Source organism: Mesoplodon bidens (assembly GCF_964165515.1).
Source record: "Mesoplodon bidens genome assembly, chromosome: 11".
In the NCBI taxonomy this organism is placed as follows: domain Eukaryota; kingdom Metazoa; phylum Chordata; class Mammalia; order Artiodactyla; family Ziphiidae; genus Mesoplodon; species Mesoplodon bidens.
In genome coordinates this window covers 79,552,469-79,576,109 of record NC_138167.1, presented here as the reverse complement: position 1 = coordinate 79,576,109, position 23,641 = coordinate 79,552,469, and the positions used below count along the sequence as shown (strand labels likewise).

General features: G+C 37.4%; 1 protein-coding gene across 8 annotated transcripts in view; it reads right to left on the bottom strand.

Annotated features, from left to right (window-relative positions):
• Nucleotides 1-23,641, bottom strand: part of ANKS1B (ankyrin repeat and sterile alpha motif domain containing 1B) — a gene marked incomplete at both ends in the record, with an annotated part of 1,149,683 nt that overhangs the window by 663,640 nt on the left and 462,402 nt on the right. For all 8 annotated transcript variants that reach the window (XM_081250042.1, XM_081250054.1, XM_081250053.1 and 5 more), the window contains one exon: nucleotides 979-1,115. In XM_081250042.1, the coding sequence (XP_081106168.1) occupies nucleotides 979-1,115 (137 nt within the window). The remainder of the gene's footprint in view (nucleotides 1-978; nucleotides 1,116-23,641) is intronic.

Genomic DNA, 23,641 nt, shown 5'->3' with positions numbered 1-23,641 from the left:
TAATAAAATAATCCAAAGTAAGTTATGGTAAAGAAGGTAAGATATTAAACAAATCATTGCTCATTTAGACCAAAACAACCTTAAAAGACATATTTGTTCTGCATATTGGCTAAAAGTATTCGTTCATACTATATATCTAAGTAGGTAGTGAATGGCATTGATCTGATCCAAAGTTCCCCTCTCTTGGATTTTATGAGGCCCATTCAGAATGAGCCAGGTTGAGAACATCACCAATTCCATGTTCTGAGTCCATCTGTTGGCAAAAATATAATGCAAACAGCTTTATAAGTGCTATTTTCAATGAAATATCACAGAACAGCTTGTCCCAATGATATTTCTAAAGCTTGCCTGCAAACCGCCTACTGGGAAATCCAACTGAAAGAGAAGGGGGAAGAGAAAGAAACCCATACAGAAAAGTGACAGGAATGGAAAAAAAGAACAAAGGGTAAAGAGACCAGCCAGAGGAAAGTGAGCACTGGAGGAAAATAAGGAGCAATGAGAGGTGCAGTATTAAACACAGACAAAATTAGTCTGAAGCCATAAAGAACAGGAATAAATACATATATATAAACAACCGGGGTCGAAGGATAAAGAAGTGATCACAAACAATGCAGCATATCCAGAGAAATGAAGACAAAAGGAGAAGGAAACACCAGAAAACATGTAGCAGCTCAATAATTGGATCAAAATTATTAAAAAGTTGTAAGAGAAAAATGATGTGAAATAGCCATTTTTTGTAAGCGTAATTTGTTTTTTCATGTAATATACAAATTCGTTTTTCCAAAAGCGAATACAGATTTCAACGTCTATCATCAGCTCCAAGGGAAGGAAACATTCTCTTCCAAGTCCATTCTTTTAAGCTGAAAATCCATTTACTTATTATAAGATAGTCCAGGCATTGCAATATAAATGGTGCACACGCACTGATTCAAAATTGAAATATATTATCGTGCAGATGATGTCATGCTGGACACTTACCTGGGGTCGAATGACTTTTACAATATTTTTGAGGGCAGTGTCAGGGGATGGAGGTGAGCAGTCAGGTGTTGGGCCTGTGGAGCTGTCTCTATGGTTACTAGTTCCTGGAGCAGTAATTGCTACCTCAGAGGCATTCTCTGTGAATAAAAATAGAACTGCCATGAACCTAATCACTCAGTTTACCTTTTAAGACTTGAAATTACTTTAGTAAACATGAATTGAGATTTCAACTTAAAACTGGTATTAATTATAAGATCATAATGAGGAATACACTCAGCAGTATATTTTAAAAATAATGTTTATTGAATGCTTTGTTTTCTTCTAAAATGGTAAATACCTTTCACTGTAGAAATGTTCCAAGAAGGAAGAGTATTATTATTTAATTCATAATGATAGATCATTCAGCATAATTGTTAAGACTGCCATTACATGAATGACTAAAACCTTAACTAAAAAAATATGTCTTTTATATGATTGGACTAATTTTTTCCCATAATATTTCAAGTGAGTATTGATCTTTATTAAAAGGAGAAGTTTCATACCTCCCTGATTCATAAAACCCCAATTCAAGGCTTCTCAAAGCACTTTTCCCAGAAATCCCTCAAACTGTAAAAAAGCATCCCAGTGAATTAACCTTGATGAAAAAATATTAGTGCAAAATAGTTTTATAATGTAGACAAAAACAAAACTATCACTCACAGATAAATATATCTTCCTATATGGTCAAAACTAAGTGAATGAAATTTCAAAAATCCAAAGTAATCTTCCCTTATGTTCAGTATTGGGGGAGCAGAAATAAAGAAAATGATGACTTAAAAATCAGCAACATGTATAACATTTTCTTCTTGAATTTATAGCAAAACAAAATAAGATCAAAGTTGTAGTTTTAGAATGTTTAAAATACTGGGGAAAGGATGGAAAAGGTTCTGTAAATAACTCCTGCTAGCACACAGAAGTTATATTATTTTAACAACAATTTGGCAATCCTCTATGACTTTTTATGGAAATTGTTGTAAGCTCAAATCTTCAAAAAATTTACTTCCTTGTTATGTTTATAATTAGTCCCCAATAATTTTGTCCTAGACAGTTAGCTGAATTGATATAAAAGTGACTAAGACTGTGAATTCATTAGAGACCAGCAAGTTTCTCTGTTCCATGGCCATTGTCTACAATCCCAAGTGAAAAGCAATAAATTAAGGCACCTCTTGCTCATAAAAAGTGAGGGGGTGAAACTTTACCCACCACATAACAATATAATTTAGTCTCACTGAGGAATATAGACATAGGTTCATGAAACAAAAAATGCAAGTGTGATATATTGAATTAAATAGATAATTCATAAAATAAGTCTTAAAAGCTTCCAGAGTTCACTCTTGATTCGGGTTTAATATATATGGTGGGGTTTGAATAAGCATCTCAAAAATAAGCCAGGTTCTGAAAGATGGTAGTTTGTGGGGGTGGTCTTCTGAGTAGGCTAAGGAAGTATGAGTAACCACTGAAACAGAGACAAAACATCAGCCAGCAAGAATGACAAGATGCGTTCATTCTCTCTAATTTGTCCCTTCCTCCTTTCATTCATTCAGTCATACATGTAAAAACATTTATTTGGGGTCAGTTATGTATTAGGTATTATGTTATGTTCAAAGGATAAATTGGAAAAGAATTTCTAGCCAGGGGTTAGGAGGTATGGAGGGATGAATAGGTGGAACACAGTGGATTTTTAGGGCAGTGCAACTATTCTCTCTGATACTGTAACTATGGATATATGTCACTATACATTTGTCCCAACCCATAGAATGTACAGCACCAAGAGTGAACCTTAGTGTAAACTATGGACTTTGTATGATAATGATGTGTCAATGCAGGTTCACTGGTTGCAAAAAATGTACCACTCTGGAGGGGAATGTTGATAGTGGGGGAGGCCATGCCTGTGTGGCAGCAGGGAGTATATGAGGAATCTCTATACCTTCTGCTTGATTTTTCTGTAAACCTAAAACTGCTCTAAAAAATAAAGTCTAGTAAAATTTTTTAAAATCTCTGCCCTTGAGAAGTATGCAATCAAATGTGGCATCAGACATGCAAACAAATTATAATGCAATATAACTTGAGAGGTGATAACAGATAAATGAAGCATGGTCAAAAAGCAGGGGGAGAAGAAATCAGACTGTGGCTGGGAAGGAAGATGGTTGTGAAAAGCTGCAGTTTTCAGGCAAGAAAGCTGGGACAGAACACAAAACATGAGGGCATAGAGGTGGAAAGAGCATAGATGAAGCTGGTATTTTACATGAGGAAGAAGTTGGAGCTAAGTTTAGATAAGTAAAAGAAGGTTTATTATTATGTTAAGTTTATGCTTAATTCTGTAGGCAATGAAAAATATTGAAGAGATTTAAGCAGAGACTGGCATAGTAATAATAATAGCTAATGGTTATCGAGCATTTATTATGTGCAGGGAGCATGTTAAATTCCTTTTACTTACTGAAGCTCATTGAAATAGCCTTAAAATAATTCTTTGAAGTAGCTTCTATTATTACCATTCCCCATTTACAGAAAAGGTAATCACAAAGTTATATTTCCAGTAAGTGGAAGACAAGAAATTCTAGATTGATGGCACACTGCCCTTCTGCTGGTTAGCATGCCATAGGTATGCAAAAGTGACTGGAAGAGGCAGAGCCTGAAGACTATTGCCATAGTCAAGGTATGGGCAGTCTCTACTTCTGAACAGAGTTAACCAACTACCCAAAAACAAAGTAGAACATGGAGACAATAAGAAAAAAATAATAAAAGCAGAAAATGTCAACCATAAAAACATCGTAGGGTACACTTGTGTGTACTATATGGTATAATACCCGGAAGCAAGGAGATCTGTTAAGACCAGTGACCCAGGATAGATCAGGGCATTTGCATCTGAGTTGGTGATAAGTGGTTGGACTCTGGATGTATCTTGAAGGTAGACTAATAGAATTTCTTGATGTGTTGGATACAGGGTAGGAGAGAAATAGAGAGGGCAGGCATGACTAAGATTTTTGGCCTGAGGAACTGAAAGGATGTAGTTTTGATAAGCAGAAATAGGAAAGACTATTGGAGGAGCATACACTCCTTACCGTATCACTTAAAATATTGCCTCTACCCCGTTTTCTCTTTTCTCTCCTTTGGGATTCGAGTGAAATAATGTCAGACTTTATTCTCCTTATCATTTATTCTCTCTTTTGTACTTTCATCATTTTTCTCTCTGTATTGCATTCTGAATAGTTTTCTTACACTCATTTTCCAGCTTACTGGTTCTTTCTTCAGCTGTGTCTAGTCTGCTATCAAACCATTTTCTTACTTTCAGTTATGCTTTTCAGTTCTAAAATTTCTATTTGGTTCTTTTTCAAATACATTGATCACCATTTAGCATTTTCAATTCCCTAACAACATTTTCAGGCTTGCTTTTATTGATTAGAAACAGCAAGTAAAGTGCTTTTGTTTTCAATCTGTCTGATAATTCCAGTATTTGAAGTCTTCATGAATCTGTTTCTGTGTCTCTGTTTCTCACTCATGGTATCCTGTTCCATTGTCTGTTTCATCTTCAATTCTGTGCTACTTTTTACTCAACTTTTTGTTAGAATAAAATATACAACATTAAATATTGCTCTTTGTCTTTTACCAGATGCTGGAGTCTGTGGAAAACTTGCCTGTTCAATGTTAGACAATTCATTTAACTGCTCTGGATTTCAGTTTTTCTTTAAAAATGAGGATTAACAACTACATTCTAGGGTTTATGTGGGCAGAAAAAGGTGAGAGAACACAAATGAAAAAGAACTAGCACATAATCAGACACAGTATGCAGTTAATAAATCTGAGTTTCCATTTTCCCTATTAAACCAAATATCATCAGAATTAAACTAAAATATAGAAGAGGAAAGAAAATCTAGAGGGAAAAGCAAGAAAATAAATAGTAGTACTTTGTAGGTAATACATCTAGAGTAATGACTGTGAGTACTTGGGTAGGACTTGAGACCAGTATCTTAGCTATTAACACAAATTGGTAGGGACAGAATTTTAATTCCAGGAATAAGAGATGATCCCTTGAGGAATGATTCACTGCAAGGGCTGGCCCTGTTAAGTGATTTTGCATCAAAGCCAGAAAAAACTGCTGGGTAGCCCATGCAGACTATAAAGCAAAAGCTTCTTGAATGTTTCTTGTAAGTAATGTAATACATAGTACAAGACAGTGGGTAATCAAGTGCTAAATTTAGAAAAGACTCTGTCTCCATCTTCTGAAGCCATGACATGTACCATTACACTGATAATTTGATTTTATACTACCTTGCATTGTTCATTATCTCTTCCAGACTAGGTTATATTTTCACAGTGACTTACATTTCCTTTATTCTCTCCACAGCTCTTAGCTCAATGCAATCTTTTAAAAATACTAAGTGAAATAAAATGAATAAAACCTGTGTGTGTGTGTCAATGGCAACTGTCATAAATGTCCTTAATTACATGGAGAAAGGTGATCTGGCTTTTATAATTCCATGGTCCTTTTGGAGAGTATCCAAATGAGAAGCATATTCTAGAACATACATAAGAGTCTTAGGAAACTGATTTATTCCTAAAATATCCTTTATTATATTATTTATAAAAACCTAACAATTATCCAGTGGACTTTGCAAAATGACAGCCTACGTCCACGACGGTTTTACATGGTCAACCTGCATTTCACACCTGCAGCTACTGAACATTTCTGATGAAAAGGAAATGAAGTGTATAAAAACTGCTTAGAGAAAATTACTGAAGATACTTGCAATTTCAGATTGAAATGAGACATCTTCTTGTCACATTCCCTTTCTATGCATTAGATTATACATTATGACTGTCAGTTTTCTCTATGATAACAAGCCTAGGGAAAAAAAAACCTTCTAGTTTACTAGAGCTTTTAGAAGAAAAGTATTCTATGAAGACAAAATAATTCATATGCAATGTTACAGAGCAGAATTTTAACAGCATTCAATAGCATGTACTGAACAATTAAAGTGTGCCAGAAACCATGCTAGTTGCTATGTAGCTGACAAACAGGACTGAGATTACTTCTGGCTGGAGATTCAGGAAAGGTGTCATGGAAGAGGTGGTGATTAAGGAGTTCTCTGACAGATTAGTAAAATTCAGACATGAAGAAATGAGTGCGAAGGACATTCCAAGAGTTGGAAGTAGAAGGAGCAAAAAGGTAGAAAGATGGGAAAGAGGCACATTTGTGGAATAAGGAAGATTTCAGTTTGAAAAGAATATAATATTCATGGAGGTAATACTAAGAAATGGAGGAGACATATACAACAAATTTGGGCTCTGGAATTAAATAAATCAAATCTGAAATCCTGCCACATTTAACCTCAGTTTCCTCATCTGTGAAACAGTGCTTTTCTCTTGGTGTTTTTGTAAGGATAAATAAGATATGTGTGTATGTATGTGTGTATTTTAACATATTGCCTGGCACATAGTAAGTGCTCAATTAAAGTAGCTATTGCTATTATTACCACATACATGTATAATTATAATAATAACTATAACTAGATAGATGGCTTGAGGTATTATTGTGGAAAGTTGAATATAGCACTAAATAATTGTCAAGTAAGTATTTAATAATTATTAGTCTAGCAAGTCATGAAGTATAATTTTTTAAAGTATTTATTTATTTATTTATTTGGCTGTGCTGGGTCTTAGTTGCGCCATGCGGGATCTGAGTTCCCCTACCAGGGATGGAACCCCGGCCCCCTGCATTAGGAGCGCAGAGCCTTAACCACTGAGCCACCAGGGGAGTCCCAAAGTATAATTTTTAATTGTTGGCCTCAAGTCAGAAATTGGCAAACTTTTCCTGCAAAGGTCCAGATTGTAAACATTTTAAGCTCTGCAGGCTAGGATGTTTCTTTCATAACTGTGCTGTTGCAGCACAAAGGCAGCCATTGACAATATGTAAGCAAATGGGTACGGCTGTATTTTTTTTACCTTTTTTTACCTTTTTTTTTTGGCCGCGACACATAGCTCGCAGGATCTTAATTCCTTGACCAGGGATTGAACCCAGGCCCCTGGCAGTGAAACTGTAGAGTCCTAACCACTGGACCACCAGGGAATTCCCAGGTGTGGCTGTATTATTACAAGAAAATTTTATTTACAAAAACAAGCATAGGCTAGATTTCATTTGTAGTCTATAGGTTGTAGGCCCCTGTCATAAGTACTTCCCATGGAAATGGTCTTCCTTTTAGGGAGAAACCTAGAAGAATGCTATATTATAAATTTGCTTTTCCATATTCATATTATACATGAACATTCTTCTCACTATGCAATTAAAAACTAAGGTTTCATCATGGAAGTAAAAATTCATTTAAGGTTTGTAAAACAAATAGCATGATATCTAAAGCAAGGGCAATGCCCTGTGCACAATAAGTGTTCAAAAGATGCTCACTGAAGGATGAATAAATAAATGAATAAGACCAATTGAATCTTTTGATTCTAAAGTAACTTTTAGTAATGGTACATGACCATCATTTCAGGGAAAGAAAGAAAGAAAATCATAAGTAAAATAGCCCAAATATCTTCTCTTCATTATTTTCAGTGAGAAAGTACTTCCTATGTGCCATTTGAGGAAGTTAATATTTAACAATTATTTAGGGGACTTCCCTGTGGTCCAGTGGTAAAGAACCCGCCTTACAATGCAGGGGACGCGGGTTCAATCCTTGGTCAGGGAACTAAGATGCCACATGCTGCGGGGCAACTAAGCCCGCACACCACAACTACTGAGCTCGCACGCCTCAACTAGAGCCCACGTGCCGCAAACTACAGAGCCCACACGCCCTGGAGCCTGCTTGCCACAACTAGAGAAGAGAAAACTCGCACGCCACAACTAGAGAGAAGCCCACGCACCACAACGAAGAGCCTATGTGGCAACGAAAGATCCCGCGTGCTGCAACTAAGATCCGACGCAGCCAAAATTAAATAAAATTAAAAATATATATATTTAACAATTATTTTAAAGAATTATTTACTACTCCAAATAGTTAATACATTTTACTTTCTCCTAGCAATGGTTTCTTAAAAATTAGCAATTCTTTCAAATATGTTGAAAACTGAAACACTTGAACCTTCATGACTATCACCAACCACTTTACATATTCAATAGTATTGATTAAGCAGATATTTTACCAGATAAAATGTGTGGTAGGCAGCTTCTAAGATGGTCCTGATTGATCCCTGCCTCATGGTAGTCATGCTTTTGTTAAATTCTCACCCCTAGACTATGTATTGAACTTGCTGACTAGCTTCTAACAAATAAATACAGAAAAACAATTGACCTTTGAACAACATGGGGGTTAGGGATGCTGACACCTATGCAGTCGAAAATCCTAGTATAACTTTCCAGCTGGCCCTCGGTATCTGCAGTTCCTCTGTATCTGAGGTTCTGCCAACCACAGATTCAACCAACTAGAGATTGTGTAGTCCCGTAGTACTTATTTATTGAAAAAAATCCGAGTATAACTAGACTCCCACAGTTCAAATCTGTGTTGCTCAAGGGTCAGCTGTGATGACATGTCACTTCTAGGATTAGATTAGAAAGAGTCTGGCTTCTGTCTTATGTGTGTCCTCTCATGTTCTCACTTTCTCAGCTCTTTTGCACTGAGGAAAGCAAGTAACTGTACTGTGAACAGCCTTTTGGAGAGGCCCACATGGCACTGTGAGGGACTGAAGCCCTCAGTTTAACAGCCTGCTGGGAACTGAAACTTGTCCATAACTGCATGTATCAGCTTGAAAGTGGATCCTTCAGACCCGGTCAAGCCTTGAATGATGGCAGTTCTGGCCAACAGCTGACTGCAACCTCAGAGAGACCCTGTGCCAGAACCACCCAGCTAAGCCCCTCCTGGATTCCTGGCCCACAGAAACTGTGAGAGTATAAATATTTTTTGTTTTCAGCCACAAGTTTTGGGGTAAGCTGCTATGCAGCAATAGATAACTAATATGTTAGGTGTTTGGCTTACATTTATAACATGGCCAACATGTTAGATGTTTAGGCTACAATGGTAAACAGGCTCTCAGCCTCATTTTGAAGTTGTTGCCTATTTAATGGAAAATATAGAAGAGAAAATATAGAATCACAAAACTATGTCATTCATGCTACATATCAGGTACTATGGGAACACAGAAGAGTGAGCCACTAACTGAGTAAGGGGACCAGGGTAGGGAGTTAGTTTATGGGTAAGAAGAGAAGGTAAAGAAGAAATGTTTAATCATAGCCTTGAAGAATGAGTGCCATCAAGCACTCAAGGAGGGAGAAGCATTCTAAACAAAGAAAACAGAATATGCATTGGGGCAGAAGTATGAAAGAGCATTATGCCTTTGGTGAACTACAAATAGCTCAGCCTGGCTGGAACACAGTAGAATTTCACCATCCCTCTCCCAGGATGGGGCCAAGAATGACTATTCCTTGACCTTTACCAGCAAGATGAAATAGATCCCTGGGGCAATGCACAGTAAAGAAAATGAGAGGCAGAGGGAGGCCAGAGGAGATGGGTCCCCTCCCAAGGCTAACTTTTATGGACTGAATTGTAAGCAAATGAAGAAAGTAAAAAACTAAAGAAATAAAATATTTTATCTCACATTGGGCAATTCATGGATTCTTTTGTTTTACGAATATATTTGTGCTTCAATTCTCAGAGAGATTTTTGTTTTCCAGGATCTACTGGCTTTGAGCCCCATTTTGGGTTTCAGGCTTTGGTCTTGACGACAAATTCTTTTTTCTGACTTTACTCTCATTGGTTGCCAGTATTCATCTCCTGTATCCTTCTGCTCATTCCAAAGTGGTGTTCACAACAATCTGACCAAGCCATACCCTAGCACTGTCCTGCCAGGCCAGAATTCCTCCTAAGCAGGCACTGACTCCCCATTAAGGGAAGTTAGAAAATGAACTTGCTAAAATCCCAGATGAAAGCATCATAGTAGTTGGAGGTGAAAATGAGATTTATTCTTCTGTACCACAGATTCTTTCACACTCATAAAAGTGACTCTGCTATAGTCTGCACTGACTCATATCTATCATTTATTGAACTTCAATTTACTCTATTTTATGCCTCAAAGCCTTAGCACATGTTTCCCAGTCTTGCTTTTCACCCCAAGCCTGCCATTTACCTTGGAACCTTCAGATTCCTTGTAGATGTTTAAGTAATCATCTAAGCCCAATAGTGTTCTGATTTCTACTCATGTTATCTTTGATTTAACTCTTTTCAGGTTCTCATACCTGAGGCTAAACCAGGTACTTCATTATGAACAGCAGTGGCTTCATTTGGGCATCTTAATCTCAAAGAACCCATTCCATAGATACAATATCCAATCATTTTCACTCTCTCATTTCCCTCACTCACACTAAACCTGTTGTTCAATCCCACTGTTATAAACTAATCCTTTTATACATCTAATTTCATTCAATCTATCAACTCCTATCTTTACTTTTTACATATTCAGCTTAGACATAATGATTCATCATTTAATAATTCTCTTACCAATAACTACATCCATTTCTCTTATTTTACCACACATTCTGAGTGAAACTCTAATCCTATTTGCGGTAGACACTTTAATATGCCCTTCATATCTGAAAGATTTATTCCCTTAGCTGATTGAAGTGTTGCTGGCAGACAGTCTTCACCTGTCAGCCCTCTTTGGGAACTGCATCAGCTGAAGAGACTTGCTTGACCCAAGGTCAAGCAAGGTCATGTGCCCTTCCAGGGGCAGCCTGCTTCTGATGTCTGATTAACAGAGGAGTATAAAGGCTGTGCCTAGTCACCACCTTGGGATGATTCTGAAGGACCATCCCAGTTTCAGAGTTCCCCAGGGAGTCTGTAGGTGCCTATGTTGAGAATTCATCGCAGGCTAACCTCTCCTTCTGCCCAGTCTTGCTTCTTTCCCACATTCACTGTTTCCGAGAGCACTCTTAATTGATCTCCTATATGACAATCTCCATCTCAAAGTCTACTTCCTGGGGAATTCAACCTCGATTGAACTCAGTCTAGTTCTTCTCAGGGGTCCCTTCTGTAATTTTTTTCAACAATCAGGTACTAATCACTGAGAGAAAAAAACCAACTGCTATAAACTAATGTTATCAAACAATTTAATATGTTCTTAAAAATCATTTCATGTGGTAAGAAAAAAAAAAACACTCTAATAGAAAAAATGGACCCAAAACTACCAACAGGTACTTAACAAAAGAGAAATACAAATAAATGTATGAACATTTTTCTCAAACTTTGCTCAAAATGTTGTATGAGTATATGGATGGCATATCATCTGGTTTCGCTTTAATAAATGTGAAAACAAAATATTCACATGGTTAAACATTCAAACAGTACAATATGGTATATGATGATAAGTGAGCCCAAGCCCATCCTAAGGTGCCACACCCTACTCCCATTTTTTGTGAGTTCTTGCAGGAATTCATATAAGGAGATTAAAAAAGCATATGCATATCTGTGTGTAAGTGTATCATACATATGTCATTTTCTTACACAAATGGAAGCATATGTACTACGATAGCAGTTTGCCTTGGTCTTATCCATGCTTCATTTTATGTCCCTACCCTACTTTCCCTCTTTACTATCTTGCCTTCTAATTTTTGTTAGGAAGCTGGATTTTCTGTTTCCTCATTAACTGATCAGGTAATTGAGCTAAAATTAACATAAAACTTTCCTTTAGTTAGATTAAACAATGAGGACACCAATTGTGCCACATAACAGGGAGTCTAGACCCAGGGTAGCTCCAGGTGCCAAACATCAGAGCTCTGGCTCTTCCTCTCTATGGCTTTCTCAGCTCTGCCCTCCTCCATGGGATGCTTCATCCCCAGGCTGGCACCAAGATGACTGCAGCAGCTCCCAGTATCATATCAGATATGATAATATCAAAACGAAGAAGAGGGTCATCTCTTTCTTGTGTTTTTTTTAAAGACTCTTATTGGTCAGATTTATATCAAACATTGATATCTAACCCAATCACTAACAAGAGCTGGCTTAAACTAATGAGCATCTGTTCCCTGGGAGGTGGGGTAGAGAGGACTCCTCTGCAAATGCATGGCCATGGAGAGGAGGGTATCTAGGATTCTGCTGGGAACAGAAAAAGGATAGAAGGATGGGGGAAGTCAAGGAATAAATGTTATGTAGGTAATCACAAGCATATACTAGATCATCTATGTTTTCTATCCCTTCTACAATTAGGCAGGAGTGTAAATAAATACATACTGGCACATTCAAATTTATTCTTCATTACCTTCTCCTTTACTTTTAGCCCTCCTCTCTTCTCTTTTTCTAATTTTTACAAGGCTTTTCATGATCTGCTCCCTCTTACCTCTCTAAGCTCCACACTTTTCCATATATTTTTTGACCCTGAATATCCTTTTGGCTTTCACTTGCCTCAGGTAAAGACGGATCCTCTCAAGGACTCCCTTGAAACACCTAGTGTGTGGCTGGGAGGGGAGAAGAGTGTAATGAAGAATAAATATGAAAGTATGAGGTAAGTGCCCTCCTATGTGGTCCCGCAGCACCCCGTGCACCTGCCACATGCCATATCCTCTGTTTGTCTGTTCCCCTTTTAATTGACTGTGACTTCTTTCAAGGCAGACATAGTGTGTCTTATTTGTCTTTATGTCACTATCACCCATTACAGATGGGTCCATTTTAAGAGGAGTCAGGACTCAATTTTTGAACAGTCAGTATTATGGACAAAACAGTATTTTTAAAATGTGTCCCATATCATTTACTTATTATCTATGATATACTTGCAAAGTACTGGCAAGAACAAATTTTCAAATATTCAGAATTTAGCAAAGAAGTTAAATGGCCAATTAAAACAAACTTAAATTTAAGTGATTTAATCAATGCCTGTTGTATTCTATCAAATATTATTTGTAAAAAAGTTTGAATGGAGGGCTTCCCTGGTGGCGCAGTGGTTGAGAGTCCGCCTGCCGATGCAGGGGACGCGGGTTTGTGCCCTGGTCCGGGAGGACCCCACATGCCGCGGAGCGGCTGGGCCCGTGAGCCACGGCCGCTGGGCCTGCGCATCCGGAGCCTGTGCTCCGCAACGGGAGAGGCCACAACAGTGAGAGGCCCGCGTACCACAAAAAAAAAAAAAAAAGTTTGCATGGAAAGCAGTGATTGTAATTTACTACATTACTTCTTTTACATGCCAATGCAAGATGTGTGTTACATACTAATAAGTGTGTGCATACAGGCACACATACACTGTAGTTCTGAGAAGATATTTGTCATGTAAACTAAACATGTGCCAAGTATTTCATGGAATTAATGGTTTTTACTCAAAATGTCAGTAAATTCTGGGAAAACTGGATGGAAATTACCAACTACATAAAGAGAGTTTTTTTTGTAATCTACACTAGCCAGAAACCCATATTTACTTTGGTTATCTGGTATTTTGACGGAAGATGTGGCCACAAATTAGTCTTATTCTATTATTATCATCTGAACATATATTTCCTTTGATGTGCTATTATGCTCTTCAAATTATGTGGATATCCATGACAGACTTCACATACTGTAAAAGAAATACATTGTATAGAATTAAAGTGTTTAGATATACTTTCGGAAAAGTTAGATTGCATTTCATACACTTCTATAAATCAGACTGAAATGTCTCAGGAGGCCCAGAATGTAAAACGGGAACCAAAGTATTATTTAATCCTAACTCATCTTTCTCTTTTATACTCACAGCAGGAGTAAAATTTAACTGGAAGCAAAGATTTTCATCTTTCCTATTCTAGAGATAATTCTATGTTCACACTATTGTGTCATTTCTTCCTTATTGAAGAGTCTCTCTATCCAGATGATAGGCTGCTTTCCTATACATATTTTTATGTAAACTTTCCAGATTCAATAAATTGTTCATATGTCCCCATAAAATCAGTGATGCTTTTACTGCACATTAGCGAAAATTTTTGTTTGAAACTTGAGGACATTTTTTCTTGTTAACAAAATATTGCTTAAATACTAGCTTAAATACTAGCTACAAAGTCATAACTATTTATGAATGCAAAAGTATCTAATGATTGGAACTTTAAAAGCCCAAAGGGTCTTGCTTTTTAAAAAGAAAAACATTAGGTGACAAAAATAGATCTCAGAGCTTCTGATGCACGTGTTATAAATTGTATGTACATCTAAGGGGCCTCTTTCACAAGCAATCATAAGTCCTTTTGTAATTATACTCAAAACCTATTTTCTAATTTGCAGTTATGAGGAATATTCCCCGTTCATACACCACCTGGCATCTCTGAACTGACCAATTAATGTGTCAGTATACACAGGTTAGTAATTGGTAAACATACAACATAATATATACACTCACTCACACACACACACACACACATACAACCATTAAAGTGTTTACTCTTCAGTGTACTAGTAATGGGAAAGAAATATATTGATGTTACTCTTCCAAAGATACTTAAAACTTCAAGATGTAATATAGGTTTTTCTATAATCTGTGAAATCCCTGCTTTCCCTCAAAAAAAATCCCACCATTCTAGCAAAGTAGAGACAAACTTAATAGAAGAATGGACTAGGATGAAGTCCTTCTACTTTCACTGTTGCCACAATCCATTGTTAAGTTATATAGTGGTCCCTATAGTAAATGTCCTTAGAATTGACAGTGCAAAAACTTTCACATGGAATGAGAGTGCTACAGGACAAATTTTAATCCCATTAATTCAATGGATTGCACAGGCCTAACCATCACAGTAAATTATAATCTGACCTTAAAGAAAATATATCATGAGTTGAAACAAATTTATATTTATCCCTGAAAAATCAGGAGCTTATTTTTAAAGAAATTTCTCCCTTCTTTCTTTATGAATCTATTCAAGAAATTATAAATCAATATTCCCTGTAATTTTTCTAAAATAGGTATCTGAAGACTGCACTCCTGGTCTTTTACTCTGCTGGCTCCCAACACCTCAGCATGGTAGACAAGATTCACCATAATTTATACTCGACCACTTCTCTCCTCCCTCATCTTTTCTCACTGCCCCTTACTCATCTTCTACTCCAGAAAGACACTGGTTCTCAGGATGCAGCTCTTCCTCTGACAGGTAGGTCCTTTTTCCCTTTGCATGACAATTCACTAATATCCTGCCAGGCCCAGCTCAAATGCTACCTTCTTAGTGAAGTCTTCTATGGCTGGCTGTCAGTCAGTAACTCTCTGACAATTCCTGCATCATTTCCTCATATGCCTAAGATTAAGCTCATCATGTTATAATTATTCATGTACAAGGCTCCCCATAAAGACTGTGAGCTCCTTGAAGGGAAGAACGTTTCTCATTTTCTTTATACCCCCAAAACTGAGTACTGGGTGTTAGATGAGACGAATAAACTGGTGCAAGATACTATATCAACTGATTAGATACTTCAAAATAGTAAAGGAGTAAAATAATCCTCATTCCATACTTTGAGGGAAGAGGATTTCAAAAAGTATTTTGGGATTTTTAAAAAAAGGTTTCTAGATGCTGATAAATCACTGAGGGTAGTAACAATGATGTCATCAACAAGCTCCTCTACAACCAACTTTCTTATAACATTTATTAAAGGTTCTATATCAACTATGGTTACAATAAGATATATACTTGATTTTAACCAAGTAAAATTGTGCATGAAAAGAAAATCCTACAAGGCAGCACACCAAATGTTAGTAACACTCATCTCCGGCTGGTAAGATTATGTTTTATTTTCAAAATATTTTTTCTACTTCTCAAGTATTCTTCAGTGAGCATATATTACTTTTAACTATTTATGTTTGTTTCAGACATTGGATATTTTTAAAAAGCATTATAGATACATATCAAAATCTCACTTTTTCCCTGTCATAAATCTATTCCACTGCCCCTCTCTCAAGAGTTGATCACCATCACAAAGTTGGTACACATTCTCCATCTGCGAGTTTATACTTTTATTAAAGAAAATATATCATGAGTTGAAAAAAATATATATTCATTATATATTGGATATATTGTTTTATATTTACAGAAATATGTGTAAAATTCTGAATCTTGCTTTTTTTTTCACTTAACATTGTTTCCAAGATACATCCAAATAAATGTTTGTAAACCTAGTATTTTCATTTTAATTGAAGCATAATACTCCATTTTACTAAAATTTACACAGTGATTCTCTTCCTTATGGACATTTTATTTTTTCCCAATTTTTTATTCCTACAAATGTTGCAATGAACATCCTTCAGATTCTTAGCGTTTTGTTTTAAAGAACTATTCCTGGAAGTAGAATTGCTAGATAGGAGAATATGTGCATTTCAAAATTCTTAAAATATTATTAAATTGTCTTTGAATATGGAGTACCAATTTATAATCCTATTAGCTGTGTACGAGAGTTCCTATTTTTCTATGTCTTTACAATACTTCATGTCATCAGAACTTCTGTGTCATTCTGGTGACTGGATATAAATTGGTATCTCACAGTAGTCTTAAATTTCTCTGTTACTGGGGTTAACTAGGTTTACTGGCCCTTCAGAATCCATCTTCAGTTAATTGCCTTTGTCAGCTGTTTCAATGTTTTTGTTTGTTCTTTGTTTTTTCTGTCTCTTTATTATCTTGTAGTACTAACCCCTTCTCAGTGTTATACACTGTAATCATTTCACCCGGTCTGTGGCTTTTTAAACACATTCTGTGGTGTCTTACACTAACCATGAATTTTATTTTTAATTTTAATGTAGTTGAGTTTATCAGTCTTTTTCTAATGTGACTTTCTGTCCTAAGAAATCCTTCCCTATACTAAAATGATCATATGAATAATCTCCCTTAATTTGTTAAACTGAGGAAATGTATTGAAACATTTTCTGATGTCTGAAAGATCCTTGAGGTAGTAAGGTAAATCCTGCTTAGTCATGATGTACTTTTTAATAAATTGCTGGATTCAATGTGGTAAGATTTTGCTTAGAATCTGTGCATCTATTTTCATACTAGAGATTAATTCATACATATTTTTCTTATACACTCCTTGTCCAGTTTTGTATCCAAGTCACGCAAGCACAAAGTTGGCCGTTCACCTCTTTGTGAATTTTCTTAAACAGTTCGTACAGCCTTGATATTATCTGTTCATTAAGGTTTGGAATAACTATCCTATCAAACGATCTTTTTTTTTTAACATCTTTATTGGAGTATAGCTACTTTACAATTGTGTGTTAGTTTCTGCTGTATCACAAAGTGAATCAGCTATATGTATACATATATATCCATATCCCTTCCCCCTTGTGTATTCCTCCCACCCTCCCAAATCCATCCCTCTAGGTGATCACAGAGCACTGAGCTGATCTCCCTGTGCTATGCGGCTGCTTCCCACTAGCTGTTTTACATTTGGTAGTGTATATATGTCCATGCCATCTCTCACTTCATCCCAGCTTACCCTTCCCCATCCCCATGTCCTCAAGTCCATTCTCTATGTTTGCATCTTTATTCCTGTCCTGCCCTAGGTTCTTCAGAACCTTTTTTTTTAGATTCCATATATATGTGTTAGCACACAGTATTTGGTTTTCTCTTTCTGACTTACTTCACTCTGTATGACAGACTCTAGGTCCATCCACCTCACTACAAATAACTCAATTTTGTTTCTTTCTATGGCTGAGTAATATTCCATTCTATATAGGTGCCACATCTTCTTATCCATTCATCTGCGATTGCGTCCATGTAGGTTTCTTGCACGTCCTGGCTATTGTAAATAGTGTTTCAATGACACTGTGGTACATGACTTTTTGAATTATAGTTTTCTCCAGGTATATGCTCAGTAGTGGGATTGCTGGGTCGTACAGTAGTTCTACTTTTACTTTTTTAAGGAGGCTTCATACTGTTCTGAACAGTGGCTGTATCGGTTTACATACCCACCAACACTACAAGAGAGTTCCCTTTTCTCCACACCCTCTCCAGTACTGTTTGTAGAATTTTTGAAGATGGCCATTCTGACCAGTGTGAGGTGATAACACACTGTAGTTTTGATCTGCATTTCTCTAATGATTAGTGATGTTGAGCATCCTTTCATGTGTTTGTTGGCAATATGTATATCTTCTTTGGAGGAATGTCTGTTTAGGTCTTCTGCCCATTATTGGATTGGGTTGTTTTTTTGATGTTGAGCTGCATGAGCTCTCTATTTTGGAGATTAATTCTTTGTCCGTTGGTTCCCTTGTAACTATTTTCTCCAATTCTGAGGCTTGTCTTTTTGTCTTGTTTATGGTTTCCTTTGCTGTGCAAAAGCTTTTAAGTTTCATTAGGTCCCATTTGTTTACTTTTGTTTTTACTTGCATTTCTCTAGGAGGTGGGTCAAAAAGGATATTGCCGTGATTTATGTCACAGAGTGTTCTGCCTATGTTTTCTTCCAAGAGTTTTGTAGTGTCTGGCCTTACATTTATGTCTCTAATCCATTTTGAGTTTATTTTTGTGTATGGTGTTAGGGAGTGTTCTAACTTCATTCTTTTCCATTTAACTGTCCAGTTATCCCAGCACCACTTATTGGAAGAGGCTATCTTTTCACCATTATATATTCTTGCCTTCTTTATCAAAGGTGACCATATGTGCGTGGGTTTATCTCTGGGCTTTCTATCCTGTTCCATTGATCTATATTTCTGTTTTTGTTCCAGTACCAGTTCTTGATTACTGTAACTTTGTAGTATAGTCTGAAGTAACGGAGCCTGATGCCTCCAGCTCCGTTTATCTTTCTCAAGATTGCTTTTGCTTTTCAGGATCTTTTGGTTTCCATACAAATTGTGCAATTTTTTGGTCTAGTTCTGTGAAAAATGTCATTGGTAGTTTGATAGGGATTGCACTGAATCCATAGATTGCTTTGGGTAGTATAGTCATTTTCACAATGTGGATTCTTCCAGTCCAAGAACATGGTATATTTCTCCATCTGTTGGTATCATCTTTAATTTCTTTCATCAGGGTCTTATAGTTTTCTGCATACAGGTCTTTTGTCCATTTAGGTAGGTTTATTCCTAGGTAATTTATTCATTTTGTTGCAATGGTAAATGGGAGTGTTAGAGTATTAGAGTATAGGAATGCAAGAGATTTCTGTGCATTAATTTTGTATCCTGATACTTTACCAAATTCATTGACTAAGCTCCAGTAGTTTTCTGGTAACATCTTTAGGATTCTCTATGTATAGTATCATATCATCTGCAAACAGTGACAGTTTTACTTCTTCTTTTCCAATTTGGATTCCTTTTATTCCTTTTTCTTCTCTGATTGTCATGGCTAGGACTTTTTTATTGATCTTTGCTATCGTTTCCTTCTTTTTCATTTATTTCTGATTTTTATGATTCCTTTCCTTCTGCTAAGGGGTTTTCTTGTTCCTCTTTCTCTAATTGCTTTAGGGGTAAGGTTAGGTTGTTTATTTGAGATTTTTCTTATTTTGTGAGGTAGGATTGTATTGCTATAAACTTCCCTCTTAGATCTGCTTTTGCTGCATCCCATAGGTGTTGGGTCATCATGTTGTCATTGTTATTTGTTTGTAGGTATTTTTGATTTCCTCTTTGATTTCTTCAGTGATCTCTTGGTTATTTAGTAGTGTATTGTTTAGCCTCCATGTGTTTGTATTTTTTACTGTTTTTTTTCCTGTAATTGATATCCACTATTATAGCATTGTGGTTTGAAAAGATACTTGATACAAGTTCAATTTTCTTAAATTAACCAAGGCTTGACTTGTGACACAAGATATGATCTATCCTGGAGAATGTTCCATGAGCACTTGAAAAGAAAGTGTACTCTGTTGTTTTTGGATGGAATGTCCTATAAATATCAATTAAGTCCATCTTGTTTAATGTATCATTTAAAGTTTGTGTTTCCTTATTTATTTTTATTTTGGATGACCTGTCCATTGGTGAAAGTAGGGTGTTAAAGGCCAGTACTATGACTGTGTTACTGTCGACTTTCCCTGTTATGGCTGTTAGCATTTGCTTTATGTATTGAGGTGCTCTATGCTGGGTGCATAAATATTTACAATTGTTATATCTTCTTTTTGGATTGATCCCTTGATCATTATGTAGTGTCCTTCTTTGTCTCTTGTAATAGTCTTTATTTTAAAGTCGATTTTGTTTGATATGAAAATAGCTACTCCAGCTTTCTTTTGATTTCCACTTACATGGAATATCTTTTTCCATCCCCTCACTTTCAGTCTGTATGTGTCCCTAGGTCTGAAGTGTGTTTCTTGTAAACAGCATATATATGGGTTTTGTTTTTGTATCCATTCAGCCAGTCTTTGTCTTTTGGTTGGACCATTTAATCCATTTACCTTTAAGATAGTCATCTATATGTATGTTCCTATTACCATTTTCTTAATTGTTCTGGGTTTGTTATTGTGGGTCTTTTCCTTCCCTTGTGTTTCCTGCCTAGAGAAGTTCCTTTAGCATTTGCTGTAAAGCTGGTTTGGTGGTGCTGAATTCTCTTAGCTTTTGCTTGTCTGTAAAGGTTTTAATATTTCCATCAAATCTGAATGAGATACTTGCCAGGTAGAGTAATCTTGGTAGTAGGTTTTTCCCTTTCATCACTTTAAATATGTCCTGTCACTCCCTTCTGGCTTGCAGAGTTTCTGCTGAAAAATCAGCTGTTAACCGTATGGGGATTCCCTTGTATGAAATTGGTTGTTTTTCCCTTGCTGCTATTAATATTTTTTCTTTGTATTTTATTTTTGATAGTTTGATTAGTATGTGTCTTGGCGTGTTTCTCCTTGGATTTATCCTGTATGGGACTCTGCACTTAGTAGACTTGACTATTTCCTTTCTCATATTAGGGAAGTTTTCAACTCTAATCTCTTCAAATATTTTCTCAGTCCCTTTCTTTTTCTTCTGGGACCCCTATAATTCAAATGTTGGTGCATTTATTATTGTCCCACAGGTCTCTGAGACTATCCTCAATTCTTTTTTCTTTATTCTGCCCTGCAGTAGTTATTTCCAGTATTTTATCTTCCAGGTCACTTATCTGTTCTTCTGCCTCAGTTATTCTATTGTTTCCTTCTAGAGAAATTTTAATTTCATTTATTGTGTTGTTTATCATTGTTTGTTTGCTCTTAGTTCTTCTAGGTCCTTGTTAAACGTTTTTGTATTTTCTCCATTCTATTTCCAAGATTTTGGATCATCTTTATTATCATTACTCTGAATACTTTTTCAGGTAGACTGCCTATTTCCTCATTTGTTTCATCTGGTGGCTTTTTACCTTGCTCCTTCATCTGCTGTGTATTTCTCTGTCATCACATTTTGCTTAACTTACTGTGTTTGGGGTCTCCTTTTCGCAGGCTGCAGGTTCGTAGTTCCCGTTGTTTTTGGTGTCTGCTCCCAGTAGGTAAGGTTGGTTCAATGGATTGTGTGGGCTTCCTGGTGGAGGGACTGGTGCCTAGGTTCTGATGGATGAGGCTGGATCTTGTCTTTCTGGTGGGCAGGACCACATCTGGTGGTGTGTTTTGGGGTGTCTTTGAACTTATTATGATTTTAGGCAGCTCTCTGCTAATGGATGAGGTTGTGTTCCTGTCTTGCTAGTTGTTTGGCATGGGGTGTCCAGCACTGTAGCTTGCTGGTCATTGACTGGAGTCTGATCTTGGTTTTGAGATGGAGATCTCTGGGGGAGCTCTCACCAGTTGATATTACGAGGGGCTGGGAGATCTCTGGTGGACAGATGTCCTGAACTCAGCTTTCCCACCTCAGAGGCTCAGGCCTGACACCAGGCCAGAGCACCAAGACTGTTAGCCACACGGCGCAGAAGAAAAGGGAGAAGAACAAAAACAGAAAAAAATAAATAGTTATTAAAATAAAAAATGAAATATTTTTGAAATAAAAAAATTAAAAGTAATTTTAAAAAAAGGAGAGCACAACCAAAGCAATAAACAAATCCACCAAGCGCTAAAAACTATACTAAAAGAAAACGGACAGACAGAACCCTATGACTAATGGTAAAAGCAAACCTATACAGACAAAATCGCACAAAGAGGCATACACAAACACACTCACAAAAGGAGAAAAAGAGAGCAACCAAATCATAAACAAATCTACCAATGATAATAAGCTCTAAATACTAAGATAAACATAAAACTAGAAACAAATTAGACATAGAACGCACACTTCAAGTCTACAGTTGTTCCAAAGTCCACTGCCTAAGTTTTGGGATGATTCATTGTCTGTTCAGGTATTCCACAGATGCAGGGTACATCAAGTTGATCGTGTAGATTTAATCTGCTGCTCCTGAGGCTACTGGGCGAAATTTCCCTTTCTCTTTTTTGTTCGCACAGCTCCTGGGGTTCGGCTTTGGATTTGGCCCACCTCTGCATGTAGGTTGCCTGAGGGCATCTGTTCCCCACCCAGACAGGAAGGGGTTAAAGTAGCAGCTGATTAGGAGGCTCTGGCTCACTCTGGTCAGGAGGAGGAAGGGGTACAGAATGCAAGTCAAGCCTACAGCAGCAGAGGCTGGCGTGACGTTGCAACAGCCTGAGGCGCGCTGTGTGTTCTCCCGGGGAAGTTGTCTCTGGATCACAGGACCCTGGCAGAGGCGGGCTGCACAGGCTCCTGGGAGGGGAGGTGTGGATAGTGACCTGTGCTTGCACACAGGATTCTTGGTGGCTGCAGCAGCAGCACTAGCATTTCATGCCCGTCTCTGATGTCCACGCTGATAGCCGTGGCTCGTGCCCGTCTCTGGAGCTCGTTTAGGCAGTGCTCTGAATCTCCTCTCCTCGTGCACCCCAAAACAATGTTCTCTTGACTCTTAGGAAGTTACAACTTTTTCCTGGACTACCTCCCACTAGCTGTGGTGCACTAGCCCCCTTCAGGCTGTGTTCACGCAGCCAACCCCAGTCCTCTCCCTGGGACCTGACCTCCGAAGCCTGAGCCTCAGCTCCCAGCCCCCATCCACCCCAGCGGGTGAGCAGACAAGCCTCTCAGGCTGGTGAGGGCTGGTCAGCACTGATACTCTGTGTGGGAATCTCTCAGCTTTGCCCTCTGCACCCCTGTTGCTGCACTCTCCTCTGTGGGCCCGAAGCACCCCCCCCCACCCCCCATCTCCACCAGTTAATGGGCTTCCTAGTGTGTGGAAGCTTTTCCTCCTTCACAGCTCCCTCCCTGAGGTGCAGGTCCTGTCCTTATTCTTTTGTCTCTGTTTTTCTTTTGCCCTACCCAGGTACGCAGGGAGTTTCTTGCCTTTTGGAAAGTCTGAGGTCTTCTGCCAGGGTTCAGTAGGTGTTCTGTAGGAGTTGTTCCTCATGTAGATGTAGTTTTTATTTATTTGTGGGGAGGAAGGTGATAATCCATGTCTTACTCCTCCACCGTCTTGAAGGTCCTCTCTATCAAACCAACTTGATCATTTGTTTGTAGGATCAATTCTCTTCTGTTAATGTCTATTTGTATAAAGTATGACTGGTAATTTCTATTTTTTCCACAAATTTGTACATTTAATCTTGTCTTAAAGATTTTTGGAATAAAAACATTCATAATATCACCTTATGGTTTCTTAATTTTTTTTTTTTGGCCTCGCTGCACAACTTGTGGGATCTTAGTTCCCCAACCCAGGATTGAACCCTGGCCCTTGGCAGTGAGAGCGCAGAATCCTAACCACTGGACAGCCAGGGAATTCCCTTATGGTTTCTTAAAATCTCTCCTGAATCTCTGG